We start from the raw sequence: 20761 nt of genomic DNA, 5'->3' as shown, positions 1-20761 counted from the left end.
CAACAGAATGCCCGCCGCTCTCGGCTATGCTCAATTTAAAGCTGATAGGGAACTTAGGAGCTAAAGCGTGCAAAGTTACTAGAAGATTCTGGAACAAGGTAGAATGGGCTCCGACTGGATGCGGCCAATCGAGATAAATGTGTTCCCGCCTTGCATACACAAACAAAGTGATGAAGCGGCGTGGCGGCAGCTTTTGAAGATTCGTGGCAAAATCTAAGTTATTTGTTTCTAAAGCAACTGTATTGCGTCGTGAAGTCACAGCACGCAATGACAGAGCTCCCGGCTTGGATGCACAATGCGCTCGGCGGAGTCGATGTGGCATTCGTCATCGCCGGATGTTCTGTAGTGCGCATACACGAAAAGAGGAGAGTATTTATAAGAGCTACTAAAAGCGTCATTAGGTGGCAGCGAAACTAAAGGTCTGCAGCCTATTTGGATTTGTTGCGAGATAAATTAGCCTTTCATTTCTCAGCGAATAAGAGGTTAGATAGAATCCTCTTTTTGTTTATATAATGGGTTAAAAGCAGACAAAACATAAGTCATTTTCTCCGAATACTATTTTGTCATGTATATTGCAATCTGAAATGCTCTTTTGAGGCACACACGGTTTGACTGATTCACCTGAAAACTGACATCTTTCTTGCCTTCTTTTATTTTTAAGCAAAAATTACCAGCATGCACACAATTTTCCACCCCACCCGGGCTTTGGATCAGTTTTTAGGTTGTATTGTAAAACGTTCGAGAGTGAAAATCGCCATTTAGAAATGTCTTAGACGAAACAGGCGTCAAAAGCGGGAATGCCTGCAGTGTCCGATTGTGCTAGTTGTACAGATGGTCAAAATGCTTGACGGCAAACGTGAGCCCCGAAACGCCGTTTCGTGCGGCCGGGATTCGCTTCGTCTTCGCTGCACGGGAATTAGCGCAACGACTTCACATAAATTCGCGGCGGAATATTTGCCGCCTGGCCATTTTCGCTACGGAAGTTTCTTTGGGTGATGCCGTTTAGGGGAGATTTTTACGACGAAGGCTTTAGATAAGTGGGAGCAGGAAGAAACCTCTTGATAGAAGGAGGAGATGGTGAACTATCTTAGTCTGAGGAGCTGTTTTAGGCACATCAGCCTGTATGAACCGTCAGAGTAATCAGTCTCCGAAGAGAAGTGAATGGTTATTTCTGTTTCTCGCCGGATGCAACCCGACAGGCAGTAGCTTATCTGGCCACATCTTTTTCATCAACATAACTCTATGATCAAGATGTAATGACCTGCGTAGGTAACATTACTGGCCAATACACGTTTGGAGGAGATATTGCACTGCGTACTTAGGACGAGGACAAGATGCAAAGGAACCAATACAACATCATGTACAAAGACTGGTACAAAGTTTATTCAAGGTAGGTAAACTGCAGGCTCTAAAAGGAAAGAGGCAGTACGCGCCGCAACCTTTGTCGGCCGCACAAGAACGAGGATTGTATACCACACTGCTCTCTCGAGAAAGAAGTGCACTAGGGCAAACTAATTTACACTATAAGGACGTAACATAGCTGGCAGCCAAAATGATCACCACGAAAACCACATATCAAAGAAATAAGGGCTTCATGTAAGGAATAGGAACAGAGATCCGTACATCGCAGAATGTAAATTAGCTACCAGCGTAGAAAAGTGTAACGTTGAAGGAATCAAACGCGCTGTGACAACGTGGATGACAGAAGGAAAAAAATACCAGTAAGAGTGAAGGCGAAGATGAGGATATACAACAACAGTACTACGCAGATGACAGAACAGAAAACCACAATTAACCAGATTGAAAGTGAAGAAGAGGGAGCTAAACTTGATATAACATGAAAGATGGAAACACGATCATACGAAGAGAAACAAGAAACATTGAGAGCATGGGAAAACATGAAACAGATTGTGAAAGATTTGAAGGATTTAAGCACAAGGAAAAAGCTGAGTACATGTAAAATGATCGTAACATGATATTTTTCAGCCGACTTAAAAGAAAGCCCCTTACGTTGTCGGATGGATTAGCATTGTAATGCAATTATATAATTTCAGCTCTCAGTTGTCCTTTAACATGGTGTCAGAGTCGGGAATTGGAGCGAGCAGTGGTGCAACAGAGACTTGGTCTAAGATCCAGCCCAAGTCGAAGGATTCGGCCATTCCGCCCAGACGAAGCCGCTCCTCCGGTTTTGGATACATCTTGCCAGCATTCATCAGCGTCGGTGGGCGAGGACTGGCGTCGGCATCGCAGGTGCAGACTCCCGAGGGGCCGGCTTCCTCCTCGTCCTCGTGACTGCTCTTTGGCTTACGGCGCTTGAATGCTTGGGGATCATCTATGAAGAGAAATGGAAAAAGGTTGAGAAAAAAAGAGCAACTCTCCGCACTAAATCAACAAAGAAACACTATATTTGCTTGGAACGAAGTAAAAATGCGGCGAGGCCTATATCCTAGACCTGATTTCAGTGTCTGTCATTCTCCTGATATCTACAACTTTTGCACTACGGTAAAACGGGATGTTTACCAAGCAATGCCAGTGAATACCGCGCGGTTGCTATAGTTACACCAGAATGCGGATATTAGCTTGTAACCGAGGCCGCAGTGTGAGTACGGTAATCGAAGAAGTGCGCCTAAAACGAGCGGATGAGGTTGATTGGCGCATGCGAATCATTGCAGCACTTGCTAGCGATTTCTGATTGGGCACAACAAGGCACTATTAACCATTCGGAGGTAGAGCGAATCCAAAACACAAACTCGACGACAGGACACTGGAATCACAGATAAGTGGCTACCTAACACCATGGTAATAGTGATGACGCCACGCTATTGATTTCCCTGAAAAGAAATCACATCTAATGAACACAGCTTGATTAAAATAAGGACAGGCTAGGACTCCTGGGATGTCAGCGACGAGGTCCTATCAGCGAGAAGCGCTTAGGTTAAATTATTGTTCATCAATAAAATGTCGTTTCAATTTGCACTCAAGTGGTCATTGCGTTGTCGGAGTCCTACAACAGAAAATGGTCACCCAATGGTGCGCGGTCTAAGAGGGACACCAGTGTTAAGCTGGCAGACGCGCAGCGTTGAACCTGTGGCAAGCGTTTTGGGTATGGACACAGGAGTGTAGAATTCTTCACTTAAAACTGAAGTGCACCCGGTACAGACGCCTCCACGCAAGAATATGAGAACTGATAAATTTTCCGATAAGAATTTCGATGAACCCAACCTGAATGCTACGGCAAAAAAGAAATGACGAGCGGCATTTGCGACAGAGTTATTTTAAACTTAGCGTAGTTAGCACAACGAACAAGACGGCGAGAATGGTCAAAATACGTGTACCGAACTCCATTCGATGAAATCAACAGGCCAGCGGCTCCGGCATGTCAGCGAGAATGTTGTGTTAACCATAAACTATTAATCTGAATTAGTATTTTGTTTGAAACAAAATTTTCGATAATTTGCAATATATATAATAGTGCGTCTTTATTTCTCTGCAACCGAAAGCGCCGCTACGCAATGTAGTGCTGCGAGAGTCGGACGGCAGCATAAAAATTTGAACATGCACAGAGAGCATAGCAACAGCTGAGCTTTACTGCAAGGCATGTATGCCCATAGAGAACTCGGCTCAAGATATTGATTCCCCGAAAAACAATCCGCGACGAACAAAACCGGTTCTTAAGTGCTATTGCTTAAATAATACGAAAATACTGGTGCCACCAGGCACAAGTTTTGTGATCCATGAATCAAGCCTCTTAGTAAGCATCAACACAGAGTTATTTTACACATGTCTTAAACACACCGTGACAGAAATTTTAATAAACGTTAGAAATCAGATATTGGGGCCCCTGGGCTAAGATGTTATGCCTGAAATAGTCACCGGCAATCAAGTGCTTAGAAGTCTATTACTTTTAAATTCCTCTCGCAGTCTATTGTTTATCGTGCGGTTCTTGTTGGACCTGATCTGTTTTCCTGATTTCTTGTGAGTGTATCTGCGACCGCGCTTTTCTTTGACAACTCCTTCCTCTTCTGAATCGCTAGCGTTGACCCACGACCACTCTTGAAGGAGGCGTGACAGCATCAGGCGTTTCCAGATGCCGAGGTCTTTGGCGCTCATGTCAATCTCGAACATTTTCTCCCTGGCTTCTTCCAAAATACGCTTCACGTTCATCTCCATAGTGGAAGGCAGAGAAATTCTCTGGGAAATATCGCAACTAATGCAACCTTTAGCAATTGCTACGCAGCTCTCTCGGTTTCAACACTTATACTGGCACAAGTCATGAAGACTGTGACATGTATGCGAAAGCGTCGCTGCTGATAAGAGTGACTGTTATCGTAGAAAACGAACACGCCCAAATTCACGGCTTCACGGGAGTAAATTGCTGTGCCGCCAATAGGTTTTACCTTCAGTGCACAAAGGAGAACATGGGTTCCATGGCCGATCAGGGAGGTAAGAAGACAATTGTGTGAAGTTTCCCTGTGACCACTGGAACCAGATACCAGAGGTATTGAGGACAGCTAACACTTCCTATGTTCCAGGAAGTGAAGGAATGGCGACCTCCTTTTTGAGAGGACATCCTCTATCCAAACAGTCTTTGTGCTCTTTTACAATGAAAAAGGCTTGCCCATATTGGAAACCGGTTTAGTGGAGGAGATTCCCTATGCCTTCGAAGGTGCGATAAGAAATTCTCTTGGAAGCGAGCGGCACAACCATTCTGGAGCTTCAGAGGCATTCGCACAGCTATCATAATGGTGCCCGATTGACCAGGGGAAAACTAGATGGAGACAGGTTTTTTTGTGTATGCTGGCCGGAGTTCCGAAATTTTATTTTGGTCAGATTGGCAGAAAAAGATAATCTTAGTCAAGGGTTCGACAGAATCCTGTCTTGCGAGGAGGAAGCATAGTAGTTGAATAAATTGTACACTGGCCGAAAATTGTTTCAAAATATGACGCTTCTGGACCCCTACGGGTCCCTTGTTCCCAATGAAGATGGGCGGAATTGGCCGCTTCTCATATGCGCAGTTGATCGCGCAGTGACTGCGCGTAGTTATCCAGGAGATTACCCGCCGTCCTGTTAATAACGATATCCGTAGTCTGTATATAAAAATATTCTAAAAGATGTGACTATAAAGGCTAAATTATATCTAAGATTGTGGCGTTTTCTGAGTCAACTGTGTGCGTCATTTCTTGAACATGCTCTGGCAGTGGTAATTCGTTGTTTGTACCTCTGGTTCGTCTCTTATGTGTGATTAATACAAAGTATCTTGCAAGAACAATACCTATGGCAATGAAGAATGCTCTGCCGATGCCCCAGTAAATTACAGCGCGCTAGCAGCAGCAGGCATTTTTGTCTTAGTATATTTAGCTTAGACAGACGCGATTGCCTTAGGACGACTCACCAGCAACAAGGGAACTCATCGGTGAACGTTTTCTGTCGATAGATGGCAGCACTTAAGTACCACAAAAAGCTGGTAACTGATTTTTCATCTCCAGGTGAATAAATTCTATCCACGACACAAAAGTATTCCTTCCTCTGCACACAGAAAGTAAATATACTTTGACTTTCCAACAGCGCAACTGACTATAAACGTGGAAGGTTTTCTTAATGAATAAAGGAGAGCTTTTCCTGGCCTCCAGTTCACATCATAGACCCCAAAGGGCTCTCAGATTAGATTCTTAGACCTGCTGATCAGTTTCAGCGACAACTACACCTGCTGTGCTTAAGAGCCCATGGCAAAAAAAACACCTTTGTTGTGATTTTATTTCGGTCATTCTAAAAGTGTAAAAAGAGGTGTGGCAACTTCTTGCCTGAAAGTAGATATAAAAAATCATTCCCCCACTCGATTATTCACACCATTGATCAACGGGTTTCGCGATTGAGGGCTATCGGCTATCCAGAACATTTACTTGGCGGCATTGCTGAATGCTTGCTAAGGGAAGTTACTGGGTCACATAAGACTAAGAAACCAGGCTATGAGGGACGCCCCGTTGTCATGCCCTACATTCATAACATCTCCCACAGAACAAAGAAGGCAGCTAACAAGTACGGAGTTGAAGTGGTTTTTACAGCTCCCAATAAGCTCATTGGAATGTGCAAAAAGGTTAACGAGAATGAAGGCCACAAAAAGAAACGTGGATGCAGCCCCAAACACGAAATCACCTATGTAGACTGAAGAATACGTCATTTATAGCATTCCACTTAGCTATCAACGAACCTACGTATGTTAAACGGGTAGGTGCCTGAAGAAGAAGCTTAGAGAGCGTGAAAGATTATGCAAACAAGTTCGAAAATCTGGCAATCTGGCACCACATTTTGTGCATTGCAAATGCACCCCGATGCTAAAAAAACACCTAGGTAATAAGTCGGGACAGAAACAGGCAGGAAGGGGAATTTATCGAAGCTTATGCTATGCATGTTGCTCCAGATAAGCAATACGTCAGCCCCCCTTCGGTGATGCTAGGGAGAACTGAACAAATGTACCTCAAAAATAGTAATCTTCGGCTGATGTAAGACACGTATTCATCGTTTTTTTAATTTAATTATTATTCCCCTTTCAAATCACTCTTGTCAGCGGCCTGCGTTCTTCCTTGTTCTGTGTATGATTTGACATTATTATGTGTGTATAGTCATTTTTCTCCAGAGAATAAAGAGTTGTTAGAAAGCGCTTCGTCCTGCGTGTTCTCCCTTTCCGTATTATGATAGCGCCCACTAATACCTTCAAGAATGCATTTCCAACTAGCCCCAGTAGTAGGTCTTTTCACTCGAATTGCAAAGTGAGTCTTTCGCCCCACAGTTTCACTGGCCTTCCTTGTTCATCTTTGTCCCGCGTGACACGGCGCATGCACACAGCTGTGTCAGCTGTTGCCCGCCGCGCCGCAGGCAGTAACAGTATCTCCTCATCACAATGGCAACCCACGCGACCAACGGCCGCACCATGTGAACAGCCACCTGACCAATGGCGCCGCCACGGAGCTTAAGTGGTGCCACGCTGAAGGGTCGAACAGGTAGCGTAGTGTAGCTATCGCTACAAAAGGGGGGGAAAGGTTGCGGCCGATATTTCGATATTTAGTTAAGTTGCTTTGCGAGATGACATGAAAGACAGAAATAAATAAAACCCCAATTTTTCCAGATAATTACCTCTGATCTGCAAGAAAATGAGAATCAAAAAATAAAATCTGGCTGCTACATTTACTCTATTCACTAAACAAGAACACGCTGCCACAAACCACATTAAATTCTAACTGTATTTAGACATGGTGTAGTAGCTGAAACTTTCGATGTAATTCCTACATGCAATGTGAGTGGTGAACTCAACGTTCATAGGTGCATGTCTGAATCTTACGTACGAAACCCACGGCGCATCCACACGCTGTAAGAAAAAATCCCGCATAAATACAGGACATGTGGCCGCTAACCTTGTTGCCGCAACATGTGCTGCACCACTCCGTTGTGCACACACCCCGTGGTAAAGTGGTACGGTGCATTTTGCGGAAAGAAGGTTAGCGCACACATACTACGTACCCTGTTATGATGTCAAATGTTCTGTATGCCACGGTGTATGTGCTGTTATTATATCAACATAACACCAACCATCACAACAATGTATAGCATGCGTGCTGTAAGCAAGTTAACATGACAGGATCTGTGTTATATGACTACATATCACGTTCTGTTCTCATGCTGCACTGTACATTCCACTGCAAAGATGCTAACATACGCATGTCCCGTAGCATTTATGAGCAGCCCATGTTCATCTTTGAAAGCTGACTGAACACATGCTGTTTAATGCTTGATAGCACATGATACGCAATATTACACTCCTGTATTTTCTGATCGGAGCCAAGCCCACGTTCAGGTAAGAGGCATGCTATGTGTGGTAAATGTGTCATGTCTGTAGCATGCAAATTTTTCTGCACACAGATTAAGTATCAAAATGAACACACTTTGAAAGTAAATATCTTGCGTGTGGTATTTTGCACCTCCTTCAAACACAATCTAGGAGGTGATAAAATTGCATAGAAGTGAATTAGTTTCAAACAGTTTTAATTAGGAACACAAAAAGGTACAAAAATAGCAAAAACAAGCTACACATCAAATGATATAAATTATGCATGTACTTGCAAATCGAATCTGATTTCCAATATCTAACTTCCGATATCAGAGTTCGTAATCGGAGCTACGCAATAAATCCAAAATGAAAGTTTAAAGTTCACAAACACACTAAATCCGAGACATGCAATCTTGCCACTTTTTTTTGAATTTGTCAGGCTGCTGAAGGGCGCTGTGCAGTTCTGGGTGGACTGAGGTGATCCTCCGGTTCAACTGCCGGCTCCCTTCCTCTGGGTTCATGCCCACTAGTTGCCTGAAAAGAATGAGACATATTAAGAAGCTAGATCATCCGAATTAAGACGTGCAGAATTATAGGGCTAGTCTAAATGTAGATCCGCCTTTGCTCGCTGCGCCACTTCTGTGGAAATAAGGGTTCATGTTAACATCATTTACATGGTTATACTAGCTTTTCAAGAAAAACCACGTATCACAAAACACAGAGGAAGAGATGCTGTGATGCCAAGAAAGCAAATGCTTTAGCATTAGGCAGGCAACAGTAATAGCAATACTGTAGTTACTCACTGCATTCTGATTTGGCATGCTTTACACAGCAAATTTCTGGTGCAAGAGATATGCCTTGTGCGTGCTGTTGCTGCACAGCAGTACAGTGCGGTTGCTGCCACATGCCTAAGCTTCTAATTTTAAAAAAAAGTTTTGAATTCTGTGAATTCCATATGAAGAATCTGCAATATTCTCCGCGGCCTTACAGCAACACTCGCATGCCATCGCTTCCTTTTCTCACTGCTTCATGGTCCATGCTGCACAGTTCTGTGCTTGTTAGCAATTTTTTTCCTTCCCTACTACTCAAGGCTCTTTCAGTGCCTTCTATTCTTTCTCAGTAGTCTGCATGGTTTCCTTTCCACGTTCCTGGCCACCAAAAAGTTGGCTTACTCTCGCAGCTCAATAGTCTGTTGAGTGAACTCGCTATGGGAGTAAAAAAGTTAGGAAAAAAATTGCTCTGTATTCATACCTTGGATCCAATATAACATGAGGTGCTTTCTGAAGCATATGATTTTAAAAATAAACTCGTGCTGCATTTGTGCATATATGGTAGTACTGCTTTGGGCAGGTGCCCGTGCTGTAAACCTCATACAAGAGTGTGAGAGCATTGCTGCCAGAGCCGCAGCACTTGTGCTAGTTTGCATGAGCAGAACGGTAGCAAATATATCAAGACATCAGCTGAACTTTTTTCATTGCCAGGTTGTACCCTTCATGATAAGTCACGTGACAAACAATAGCATTCCTATCGTTACGTCATCGTACTGATTACTGAAGGCACAATATCGTCCAAAAAAGATAATGTGGCTGCTAGCACACCATTGCAGAGAGATGCTAAAACCAGCGTTTTTTTTTCAAAAACTAGGGATCTTACACAAGACTAGCCAATGCAGTTGAGCTCTGATTTTAATACTGAGCCAAATGATTAATGTAGCTTAAGAAAGTTATTAACTGAGCCATAGTCACATAAATGCTAGCCTTCAAGATTTCAGGAAGGCCATGAAGAACTGCCCTAAAGCACGATACACAATAAGCAGACAGGTTGAGGGCACGTGTGTGCATGCTGTCTTTTAGCACAACTCTTGCTGGGTGTGGAGAATAAAAAAAACTAGCACCTTTCCCAAGACTTACTTTGCAACTACAGCACATTAAATTACAATATATGAAAATAAATATTCTTTCCTAGCTGCCTTGCTAAACTGCAGGCTTACATAAGCCATGCCCAACATGAATTCAAGAACAGCAGATACCAAAATATTGGTTCCATGTTTTCTTTTTTCAAATCATGTATTAGGCATTAGTATATATGAATTACCTTGCAGTATTTCCCTATTGCAGCTAAATTATTTATAATCGTATTTTTTCTTGATGCCATTTATACTTATGAACCGAACAATAGCCTCGACATGTGAGGATTGAACTGCAGTATAATCACTGATTCCTAGTTATAAATCACTGTACATGTGTTGCACCGTCATAGCAGCTCCATGTTTGAAAACAGTCACTGCGGAAACCTGAGCATTTTTAAATCCACGTGTTACCGCCTGCTCTGACCTGCACTGCAGAAGCTACGCCTTGGACTCAATCATGGCATCTGTGATGTCACATGCAACCCATGTAAGCAGAGAAGCTGGTCTTAGAAAAAAAATTTCCAATCATAGTCACAACTATGAAAATTCCATGGAACGTGTTTCTACGCGGTGATTCCAAATATGCCACCGAATTTTATAGACATCTCGTGCTTGTGCACTTATATGTTAAGTAAGATTTTGGAGAGAAACTATGAAATTTTGCTGCAGAAAACTTGCTGAAACGCATGCTATTATTTTTTTTTATCTTGACATCAACGAAAGATAAAATCATCCTATCATATAACTTGAGTTATAAGGTTCTTGTGTTGCCATTTTAAAAACAAGAATATGTACACGCTTGCCTTCCCGTTTCTGAAGTGGCAACTTCAAACACCAACAACTTAATTTCTATGATAAGTAAGATGATAATTTTACCCTTATTGCATTCCCTGACGTCACTACAAATGAATGGCATGCCTTTTAACAAGTTTCCTCCAGCAAAATTTCTTACAATTTCTCTCCAAAATCTTACATATTACATAACATAATGAAATTGAATGGCATATTTTCAATTAGCATACAAAAACATAGTGGACAGGGTTTTTTACCTTCGACTTTTTTTGGCTTTTGGTATTTTTTTTTTGCTTTGGTATAATTATTGGCCTTTGGTACCTTTGGTATTTTTTTGTCAATTTAATTACTGGAACAAGCCTGTGATAGCTATGCTGTGGCACACATTCCCACACATTTACTTTTCCTTTCTTTGCCATGTTCCTTGAGCATGAGACACCAACATAAGGAAATGACAGATGTTTGATTCTTACAGAAAAAAATCACAACTGTGAAGCATTTCTTTCATTTACGAAAGTCCTGTTATACTTGTTTCAAAGAACAGAAAAGACATCCTGAGGATGATTACAGACAGTTAAGCATCCAGACTGACAGCGAAATGTACCTCCGAACACTTGTGATGAGCTTGAAAATCTAGCTAACGATGATGTTAATCATAACCAGGGTGCTCAAGTGCAGGTGAGTGGCTGTTTCCTTATTCTTTTAGTTAATAGAAGAAGCATTCGTCGCAAACAAGACACCTATAGAGGGTACAGTTTTTTAGTACCGAAGTCAAGGCATTTGCCCATTACACCTTCCTACATAAACTTCAGTTTGTTTTATTAGTCCATTGTCTTTATGCATTTCATCCTGAAAATGGTAGCACAAATCATGTAATCTTATAGCGAAACATAGAGATGCATATTACAAAAGTACGCACTTCAATATTATACTGAATATTTAGACATTATTATGCTGCTTCAAGAGTTGGCTATGCCGTAGCATTCACACCAACAGAATATACGTCTCAAGTAGATGACACGAGCCTGAAATTTCATCTTAGATGTAGCACTTCGACTTACGTTATTAAATTGCAATATGGAACGTTATTTTCAATGCACCACATTACTCTTTCAACATAAATGGAAAGCAACGCGTTCTTAAATTTTATTGTGACCTCAAGCACAGAAAATGACAGCTTGGAAAATGCGAAATGAAAATCCTGCACTCATTTTTTTTTTGCAAAAAGTTGATGTAGGACTACAGAAAAGACTCCGAATAAGGTGCTGCCAACTTGACATTATTCTGTAATTAAACCACATTGCCTGGCAGGTTGTCTTAACACAATGGTGAAACATTGCAATGGCATGCAAACAAAGCAAAGAAAGGGCGTTGCACTCCTGTACATTAGCGAATCAGTGCGTTACATCCACTGGTCTCCACTAAAGGGCTGAATGATGCAAAAGATGCCTGAGCATGAAGTCACTGTAAGTGAATGGGCTTGTCCCAGAAGCCAGCCTTTCACAGTACACTGAATGGGACATTAGCAAAGTTCTGAGGTTTCCGTTTCGCATCATTCATTACACATTTCGTCTTTCCATCACTTTTGTCTTTTTTCACAACAATGCGTGGTTGTTGCGCCATCAACTATGCAAGAAGAATAAAAAAGTTTTTGAGAAAGACATTTCAGGAAGAAGGGTCCTTCAGAGTGCAACGGGACAACAAGTAGGAGAGCCGACGACATGACAGGGCTACAGGCAATCTAGAGCCTTGTCTCCTAGGCCCTGTGTCGTCCTGTTGAAATACAAAATACCCGTCTAATAATATGCACCACGAAGCCCAGCATGAAGTTTTGCTTAGTATTCAAGTTCTAATTTGCGTGATACCGCTTATTATATTGCAGTTACCAGGTTGCAAACGTTGATTTTTATTGTCATGTAGTAAGTGGAAAACTTCCGCCGCTAGCCAACCACTTTGCCAAGTTGTATTCTTTTGAGCGAAGCCGACAGAGGATGTACCTACTACCCAATGTGACGTCAGTGGTGTCCTGGTACACGAGGGTATCAAGTACTGCTTTGTATTGTAGCAGATAAAGTACTATGCCTAAATGGGCTTTTTTTCATGAGGCTTGGTGCAGTTGGCTTAAAGCAGCGCATGTCCTCTACCACTCTCTTCTGTAGGCCATTTCTCTCGCGCTGCACATTTCTAAAATGGCACATGCTGCCGCAAATATTCATCGTTCTCACAAGTCGTTCCTTTAGCTCATGACTAGCCCAAAAACTATTTTGCGTGCTTCAGGTAGGTGCCGCTAGATAAACTTGGCTGTGCTATAGGCATGTCCGGTAGATAAAAGAACGCTTAAAGCAATAAATATCTTCATCCACCATCGATGTCAGGAGACATCGGCTGTTTGCAGCTTCTAGTGCTGTATATTTGAAGTATTTAAAATCGAGCGGCTGTTCAAAGGACGGGTGCCCTGGATTCTGCCGTCGTTCGCCTATTCTCTGCTATGCGAAATTTCAGTTATAAGATGACCTTAGCCTCATTGTCATTCTACTAGTACTCCATTGCACTCTGAAGAAAAGAACGCAGAGTGCTATGCAAGCATCTCTCTACCGCAGCATTTGCATGGATATTTTCCTAAATTTCTCTGAAACTGGAAGGTTTGACAAGCGATGCTCACATTTCTCGTGTTCGTATTTCTTATTTCTGTGATACAACAGCAGTTGCCACCAGAGAGTGGCATAAAAACTATGTACGAAAGGATGAAAGCTGTGGTTGCATTCACTGAAAAGCACAGCAGCCTTCCGTCTTCTGACACAAGCCATCCAACTCCCAGTGGCTTCACGTATGCTCAGCTCACATGAGAGAATGTGCCATCCAGCCACCTAGTGAAGATTAGTAGTTACTTTCTTTTTTTGTCCGTGTGCCACTGCACTGTTTCATCGTAGTGTTAGACCAACTCGCCCATCAGTTCGTGTTATCAAGGTTGTCAAACTATGCACAAAATGCACGTGCGCATGGAATCGCAACAATGTCGAGATGCTGCAGGAGGGATGCCAGGCATATGCAGTTTACATGCTTTTTTTTCCTCACGTCTTACTGAGTATATACTGCAACAGTCATAAAGAGATAGTTATGATAAAAACTTGTCTATACACAAGAGAAAAATTTATGTGGTTACCTCTGAATGAATTCCAATGTGGCTTGCACTTCTTGATTGTATTTCATGTTGAGACAAAAGTACGCAGCATACAGGGTCTCCATGGCGGCCAGAAAGCTCAGTCCTTCAAAGCACTTCGCTCCATCGAGTGTCACAATGCACGTACAATCACAGTCAAAGATGCTTGTGCCTGAAAAGAAAATTATCAACGACTGCATCAAAAACTGAGTTCGGATTAAATATTAGCAATTGTGGAGTGATTCGTTTTTTTTAATTCTACAGCTCCGAAGAATAATTTTAGCATGATAATATGAACATGAGGAATACAAATCTTTCTCACATAGCTGGTCATGTCAGCACAGCTCACAAAAAAAATATGACGGCACCTCTATGTAGATGCAAATGCTAGACACTGAAGGTATTTATAATGCAACGGACAAGAGCAGATGGATGAATGGCAATGCATGCGATATTTTCTAGAGATGATTCTCAAGTTAATATTATAGGCCACAAGCCTGAATTATATAGCTGCAGTAACAAGGTTCTAGCAGCGGGTTATGCTGCCAGGTACAATATCAAAGAGAAGACTGTGGCATGCGGATGGTTAATTTAGCTTGCTGGGCATGCCTCATCGAATTCTTGAAGCTGCATTGAGTTTGACATACAGGGTAATTCACAACAACCTCCTTCGTTACCACGCTCTAATTCTTTGCGATCAATGAGGTTTCATACATCCATGATTTTTAGAAGGTTATACTCTGCTCAAAGCATCCAGAAAATTATGAAAATCTTACCAAGTACAACCACCATTGGTGTAGGAGGCAGGTCACTAATCAGTTCAGAAACACAGGTTGACGTCTGTGGCGGTAAGAAGCCATTATCAGAAGCAGATGAATATAAGGAAACTGCATGTTCAACACAAGGGCACACAGGTAACAAATGTGCTGAAGAATCACAGGATTAATGAACACCTGGCTAGTTGCAGCAGCAGGACTACAAAAAGGAAAGTTCACAGCTTTTTGCACTTTGGTAAACTTTGAGGTGGTGCCCATAAAATTCTACTGGAACAATGACGCATGTTAATTGGTAATTTTTCGTTGACACTGGCTACAATTTCTGTGAACTCAAATGATGGAGGAAGTGCTCTAGAATTTTCCAGAGATATGTGAAAGTTTCATCTACGGTCATAAAGCAGAAATTATGTTAATGCTGAGAGGCTACCGAGTATCCATCCCCGCAATAATCTCACCTCAAAAACACTAAATAGGAACTCTGTCTTTTCCTTGAAGAAAATGCACAGCAATGGGAACACCCCACTGAGCAGAGCTTTTGGACGGCCCATGTCCTGTGCTGCCCTGTCTGTCATAAGGAGCCATTGAAGTGCCTCGTCTCCCTTCAGGCTGTGCCGCAGGAATGCATACAAGACCTAGAGGTCTGCAATTTCTTGATTGACAAATAATCCTTCTAGCTGCGTGTCCGTTAGCCTGAAAAAAAAAGACTTTTGGCTGTAAAACCTTCTTGACATCACTGAAAACAACCATAACAGTGAGTGAAAGGTAATTTGTGTGCTTGCACAAGACTTTCACCTTTTTCAACCTAACGATCCAGTGCTGAGCAAGTTATCAACACCTACAGGGTATGCCCTCTCTTCTTTGTGTCATGCATTACCCCTTTCCTTTTTTGGCCCTGCCATTTTGGTGCAAAATTGATGGTCACATGCAATGTGTTTCAGGGAAGCCTGCCACTAATTTTTAAAAATGGGCTTTTTGAGTTATGAAGACTGCTTCTGCGGCAGAATAATACCAGTGTAAGCGGGAAATTCAAACAGGTGAATAAAGTCTGCTAGTAAGTTGGTTAAATAATTTCTGATAATTAAATTCATAACTATCGCAGTCAGGCAACTGGCAGTAATTAAAAATTGTAGCCGGTCATTAGTAACAGCCATATCAGTGTTTGAATTTCTAAATCACGATTACTCTAGATGCTGTGGCTTAGAAAATTTTAGCTAGATCATGCCAAGAGACAAGCACTTTTGAAATGCATGCAGACAAACCAATCCCTCTTGTGCACGTAACTATATATTCGAAATAGCCAAACTTTCCATGTCACAGTGCCAAAGGTAATCGTGTTTCAAAATTCCAAGAATTGACATGGCTATCAGTAATGAACAGCTATAAATCTCTAATTGCAACCAGGTGCTAACTGTGACAGTTTTATCAGAACTTAGTTATGCACCTAACTAGTTAACATGCGGGCTTCCCTGAAATATCTGGTATACACTTATATGCATGACCACACTAATACCTCATGCCTACTGCGACATACTATCAACAACAAGAATAAATGGACTGAAAAAATTGTTGATTTTGTACTGCAGGGTAAGGCTCCCAGAAGGCAGCACGACAGACTTACAAAGGCAACTGCACCAGGTACAGTCATCATCATCATCAGCCTGACTACACCCACTGCAGGGCAAAGGCCTCTCCCATGTCTCTCCATTTAACCTTGTCCTTTGTCAACTGTGACCACCGTACCCGGCAAACTTCTTATCTGCCCACCTAACTTTTTGCCGCCCCCTGCTATGCTTGTCTTCTCTTGGAATCCACTCCGTTACCCATACGTACAGTCTACTCCCGACTATATTATCTAGTGTTGCACCGAGTTTTAAATTAAGTAAAATTTTAACCCAATTTTTGAATTTTGTTTGCTTTTCTGACATGATAATGAATGCTCACAGCCTGTAATTTATGAATTCCTTATTACTTAAACAGTTATTGCACTAATTGTTGGAAGTTATTCTTTGACATTGCATCTGGTAGTAGAAGTGCCCTAATCCAATACGTGGCTTACCCTGAACATTTGGCATCCAGCATTACTTTAACACACACTCAGCAACAGTTACTTTTCCTGAAACTTCCAACAACACTTCAATTTACTGACATGCAGCTTTCAAATACAGTTGCATACGTGCCTTCTAAAATGGGCCAGGAAGTGCCGTTGTGTGAACAGCAAGGGCCACTCTTTCTGTACATCACAAGCTCGCTTGCCCTTAGTGTTGATGGTCGCTCGAATTGCTGCATAAGCACGCATTTTAAGGAATGCTTGAAATTCATGAACCGGATGCCTATAAAGCAAGAACAAAGCATTGCCTTTGCAAAAAAATCCTGAATAAGAGATCACCTTAAGCATTAATTAAAATATAGCTAGCAACCAAACCAAAACTAGCCTGCCCACTGCCTACCGGCAGATAGCTCAGGGTTTGAACTCTGCCGTTGAGTCCGCATGCTCAATTTGCTTGAAAGGTGGGTCATTCCATGCCAAATGCGTCAATGTTTGTACTCGACCCGCTTCGATTATGTTCAAAAAATTTGTGGCGTTTTACTGAATTGTCAAAAGGAATCTCTCTTAATATGTAGCGGGAAAAAATTTTCCTGTCATCTATAGCCCTTTGCATTTTGGAGAAAAGTGGAAAGCTAGGTACCGTTAAAAATTCATAATAAAATGTTAATTTCTTTTTTGCCCTAAAATGTTTTGTGGACAATGCAGATGTCTTGTATTTTTTTAAACATGCCTCAAGAAATCCCCTGCACAAGGTTTTTATGTTTTTTCAAGTTCGTTGTTTTAGCTCAATATGCTCCATTTTGGAACTCATTTTAAAAGTCTACGCGACGTTTGTAAACAATATAAAATTTTACACTAGCTCACCATAACATGCTATACATGGTAAAAATGTTTACATTAAAATTAAATTGAACTATGTTCAGAAAAAAAATTACAAAGTTTCAAAAAAGTGCTCTGTGGTACGTATTGAGATAAAAATATTATACTGAGGTGCTCACTGGAAAAAATGCCAAATACTGTTCCTCTAATAGCTCGTTTCATTGTAATTTTGCTCAGAAATTTTTATCAAGGACTTTTTTGTTTTAGGGAAGGAAAAAAGTTTTGAAGCTGAGCGCCACAGCACTAGTAATGGTTGCCCCATTCTATCACTTCACTGCAGAAGACAACCTCGGCACTGTTCAGACTGCTCTCTTTCTGTGCACTCACGTGCTCACGTGCTGCGCATCCAATATGAGCGAAGCTGGCTTCACACTTCTCGCGTGCGGTGTTTACAAAAATCATGCTCTGTGAGATGCGAGGACGGAATCAAGTGACTCGAGGGGGCATCTACAAAAGCAAATATGATCACCTGGGTAGGCCAGGCCACACATCCGCGTCCCTCTGCTTTTTTTATTTTCCACTAAGCTGCGTACTGGACTCTATTCATTTTGCCGGGGCTCCTGAGTTCTGTTTCGTCAACAGCCCTTACAACAAATACAGATAAGGCATTTTTCTGAAACTCAGATGTATCCAGTGCATTAAGGTCTGTTCTTCTAGTGAAAGTGCCGAACAAAAATGTTTACCTCCTAATCAGCTTCATCCGCAGGTTTGATTCCGAAGTGGCACAAGTAAATAGTATGAAGGATATGATGCGAAGAATAACATGATGCGAAATGACATCTTCTCGAACATTTAATAATTGCAAGTATTCATGCACGTTTTACAAGAGCAATAAGTTAACTTAATTACTGCAGCCGCATCTTCCGTCGTTCTTGCTTCCTAAATTAATGAAACAGATGGTTTACCAACTTAGAAATAGAAACTGCACTAGTGCTTTTGCGTGGCTCAATGTGGAATGGTGCCAAATTTCCGGGTGGTCGGACAAAAGCTGCTGTGCACATACCTGCTTTGATATTTGAAACTCCTCTATTTCTGAGAATGATATGAGTTCAACAAGAACAGTACTGAGAGATGCATGTTTAAAACAGTGCAATGCACATATACCTTTAACCAGAACAGCCAGCTATTCCAAACTTGTGATCAAGTTGGACTTTTTTTTTCTGAGCTGCACTTTCCGGAACCCAGAGGGTCTCCTTTGTGCAGCATCTGCTCATGTGAGAAGCTGATAAGGTGTCATGATGTGGCCTTCGTAAGGTAAGACTCTGGTCTCCCGAGGTGATCATATTCGCATTTGTGGATGCCCCCTCCAGCCACCTGATTCCGTCCTCGCACCTCGCAGAGCATCGCTTTTATAAAAACAGCACACCAAAGCATCTCCCAAGTAACAGTGCAGAACACAGACGGGTGCACGAGATGAGAAGGCGACACAACAAGCACTGACTTGCAATGTTTGTTTTGAGAATTACAGAACTTCATATACCCTTGCATAGAGTCGCCACCTGTTCCAAGGACACGTGGCTTGCACACTGTGTGGCACACGCACTCCTGCACAGTCGTGAAAATCATTGCACGTTTGACAGCTCAAGTTCTTTTTTTGTTAGCAGTAGGGACGGTGTGCTGACGCATTGTTCTCGTAGTCTGAATATCCTAGCTGCCCCAATAATCTCACAGACAACCTGTTCACTGTGTGTTTTCAGCACTTTGCATCGATGATTGATTGAGGAATTGATTTTGCATTGTTGCATTGAGCACTACAGCGTATGTTTGTCTGGATACACAGCACAATGCACTTTTTCGCAACTTTGGAATTTTTCTTCTGAAAGTTATTCAGTTTATTTTTAGTGTAAACTATTTCTCCATGTAGTACATGTTTTGGCGAGGCAATGAAAAGTTTTATATAGCTCATAAATGTCGTCTGGACTTTTTAAAAAAAGTTCCGAAATGAAGCATTTTGAGCTAAAAAAAACAAACTACAAAAAACAAAAACCTTGTGCAGGCATTGTCTTGACACATGATAAAAATAAAACTCATATAAGTTGTCCAAAAAAACTTTAGAGGCCAAAAAGAAAAGAAACATTTTATCATGAATTTTCTACGGAGACCTACTTTTGCAGTAGTCTGGAAAATTCAAAGGGCTGTCAGATGATGAGAAAAATTTTTTCTCATTGGATATTAAGAGAAATTTCTTTTTGAGTTCAATAAAAAGATAAATTTTTGGACCAAGATCAAAGAGGGTTATGAGCAAATATTGGTGCGTTTGGCATGAAATGACCCATGTAGTCAGCTGCATAAAATTTAGATGAGCTATATTACATGCACACATCTTTTTTTTTAAGCAATGTTACTGCCTCAGGGCATATAAAGGTGGTATGTTTGGGTGGTTTCGCTAGATGCTAAAATAAACTGATGACCACTTGCTTTGAACATGTATAGCAGACCTACCAAAATGACAACTTTGGCCCAATACACAAAATTCAAATGTTATGCTCATTAAATTTTTCTGGTGCTGGCAAGAACGGTGGTAGAAGCCGCGTCAGAACTTGAACATTTATTGTGCCAAACACAAAACAATTGAACACTTGTAAATTCAGAAGTGGAAATATACCAGTATAACAAAAATGGCAACCCTTATCCGTTCATTTTAATTAATGAAATACAACCAAATTAAACTATTCAGTTCAAATCTGCATTAGCTATTATAATTTACTCAAGTTCTCTCATGGCCCATGCAGAGGCAGTAAGAGAGGGGAGTGAGCGGTTGCAAAGTGATACATAAGAACAATGCTGAACTGCAGGTTTTTCCAGGAAAAATAAATGCACGTATATATTAAAAAATTGCAACATCATTATACAGGATTACAGGACAAAGGAAATACACATTACACTTTGCTATAAAAAATATGTCTTGTACAAAAGATATTAGGGGGAGAAACAAAACAATGCAAGCCACAGTATCATAATTGGTTCAAAATGTTTAGAAACAGTCGCAACAGCAGCAACCAATGACACCACAATGGCAAAACAATGTATAATTTGTATCAAGAACAATAAAAATATTGCTAAAACATGAAAAATCGGCTCACTGAATAAATTCAGTGAATTTAGCAGAATATTTCAATTAAATTGTTTCAATTTGCTTGGAGACGTGTATTGCACTTCCCTTAATTAATACATTAATTACTGAAATAATGAATTCGATTCAGCTATTGCACGCACTTAATGACATGTTCAATTCTAAGAGATTCACTTGTCAAATGGTTTCACTTGTATATTGACTCACGAAATTATGCAGACAAATAAAAATGCGTACATGCTGTCCTGTAGCTGTCACATCTGTCGAAGACAGGATAAGGAGCGGATTACCTCCCAGGCGCAA

The 20761-nt window shown here is 41.3% G+C and overlaps 1 protein-coding gene across 1 annotated transcript; it reads right to left on the bottom strand.

Annotated features, from left to right (window-relative positions):
- Positions 1–2057: 2057 nt before the first annotated feature.
- Positions 2058–15119, bottom strand: LOC144119852 (uncharacterized). Its single transcript, XM_077652375.1, has 5 exons — positions 14915–15119; positions 14460–14523; positions 13687–13855; positions 8232–8356; positions 2058–2332 (listed from the first exon to the last, which is right to left on the bottom strand). The coding sequence occupies exons 1-5, from the start codon at positions 15029–15031 to the stop codon at positions 2058–2060; spliced, it is 750 nt and encodes a 249-aa protein (XP_077508501.1). The 5' UTR covers positions 15032–15119.
- Between the last annotated feature and the right edge of the window lie 5642 nt (positions 15120–20761).

This window comes from Amblyomma americanum, chromosome 2 (assembly GCF_052857255.1).
Source record: "Amblyomma americanum isolate KBUSLIRL-KWMA chromosome 2, ASM5285725v1, whole genome shotgun sequence".
NCBI classification, from domain to species: domain Eukaryota; kingdom Metazoa; phylum Arthropoda; class Arachnida; order Ixodida; family Ixodidae; genus Amblyomma; species Amblyomma americanum.
The sequence above is the reverse complement of the archived record's forward strand: the minus strand, read 5'-3'. Positions and strand labels throughout refer to the sequence as shown.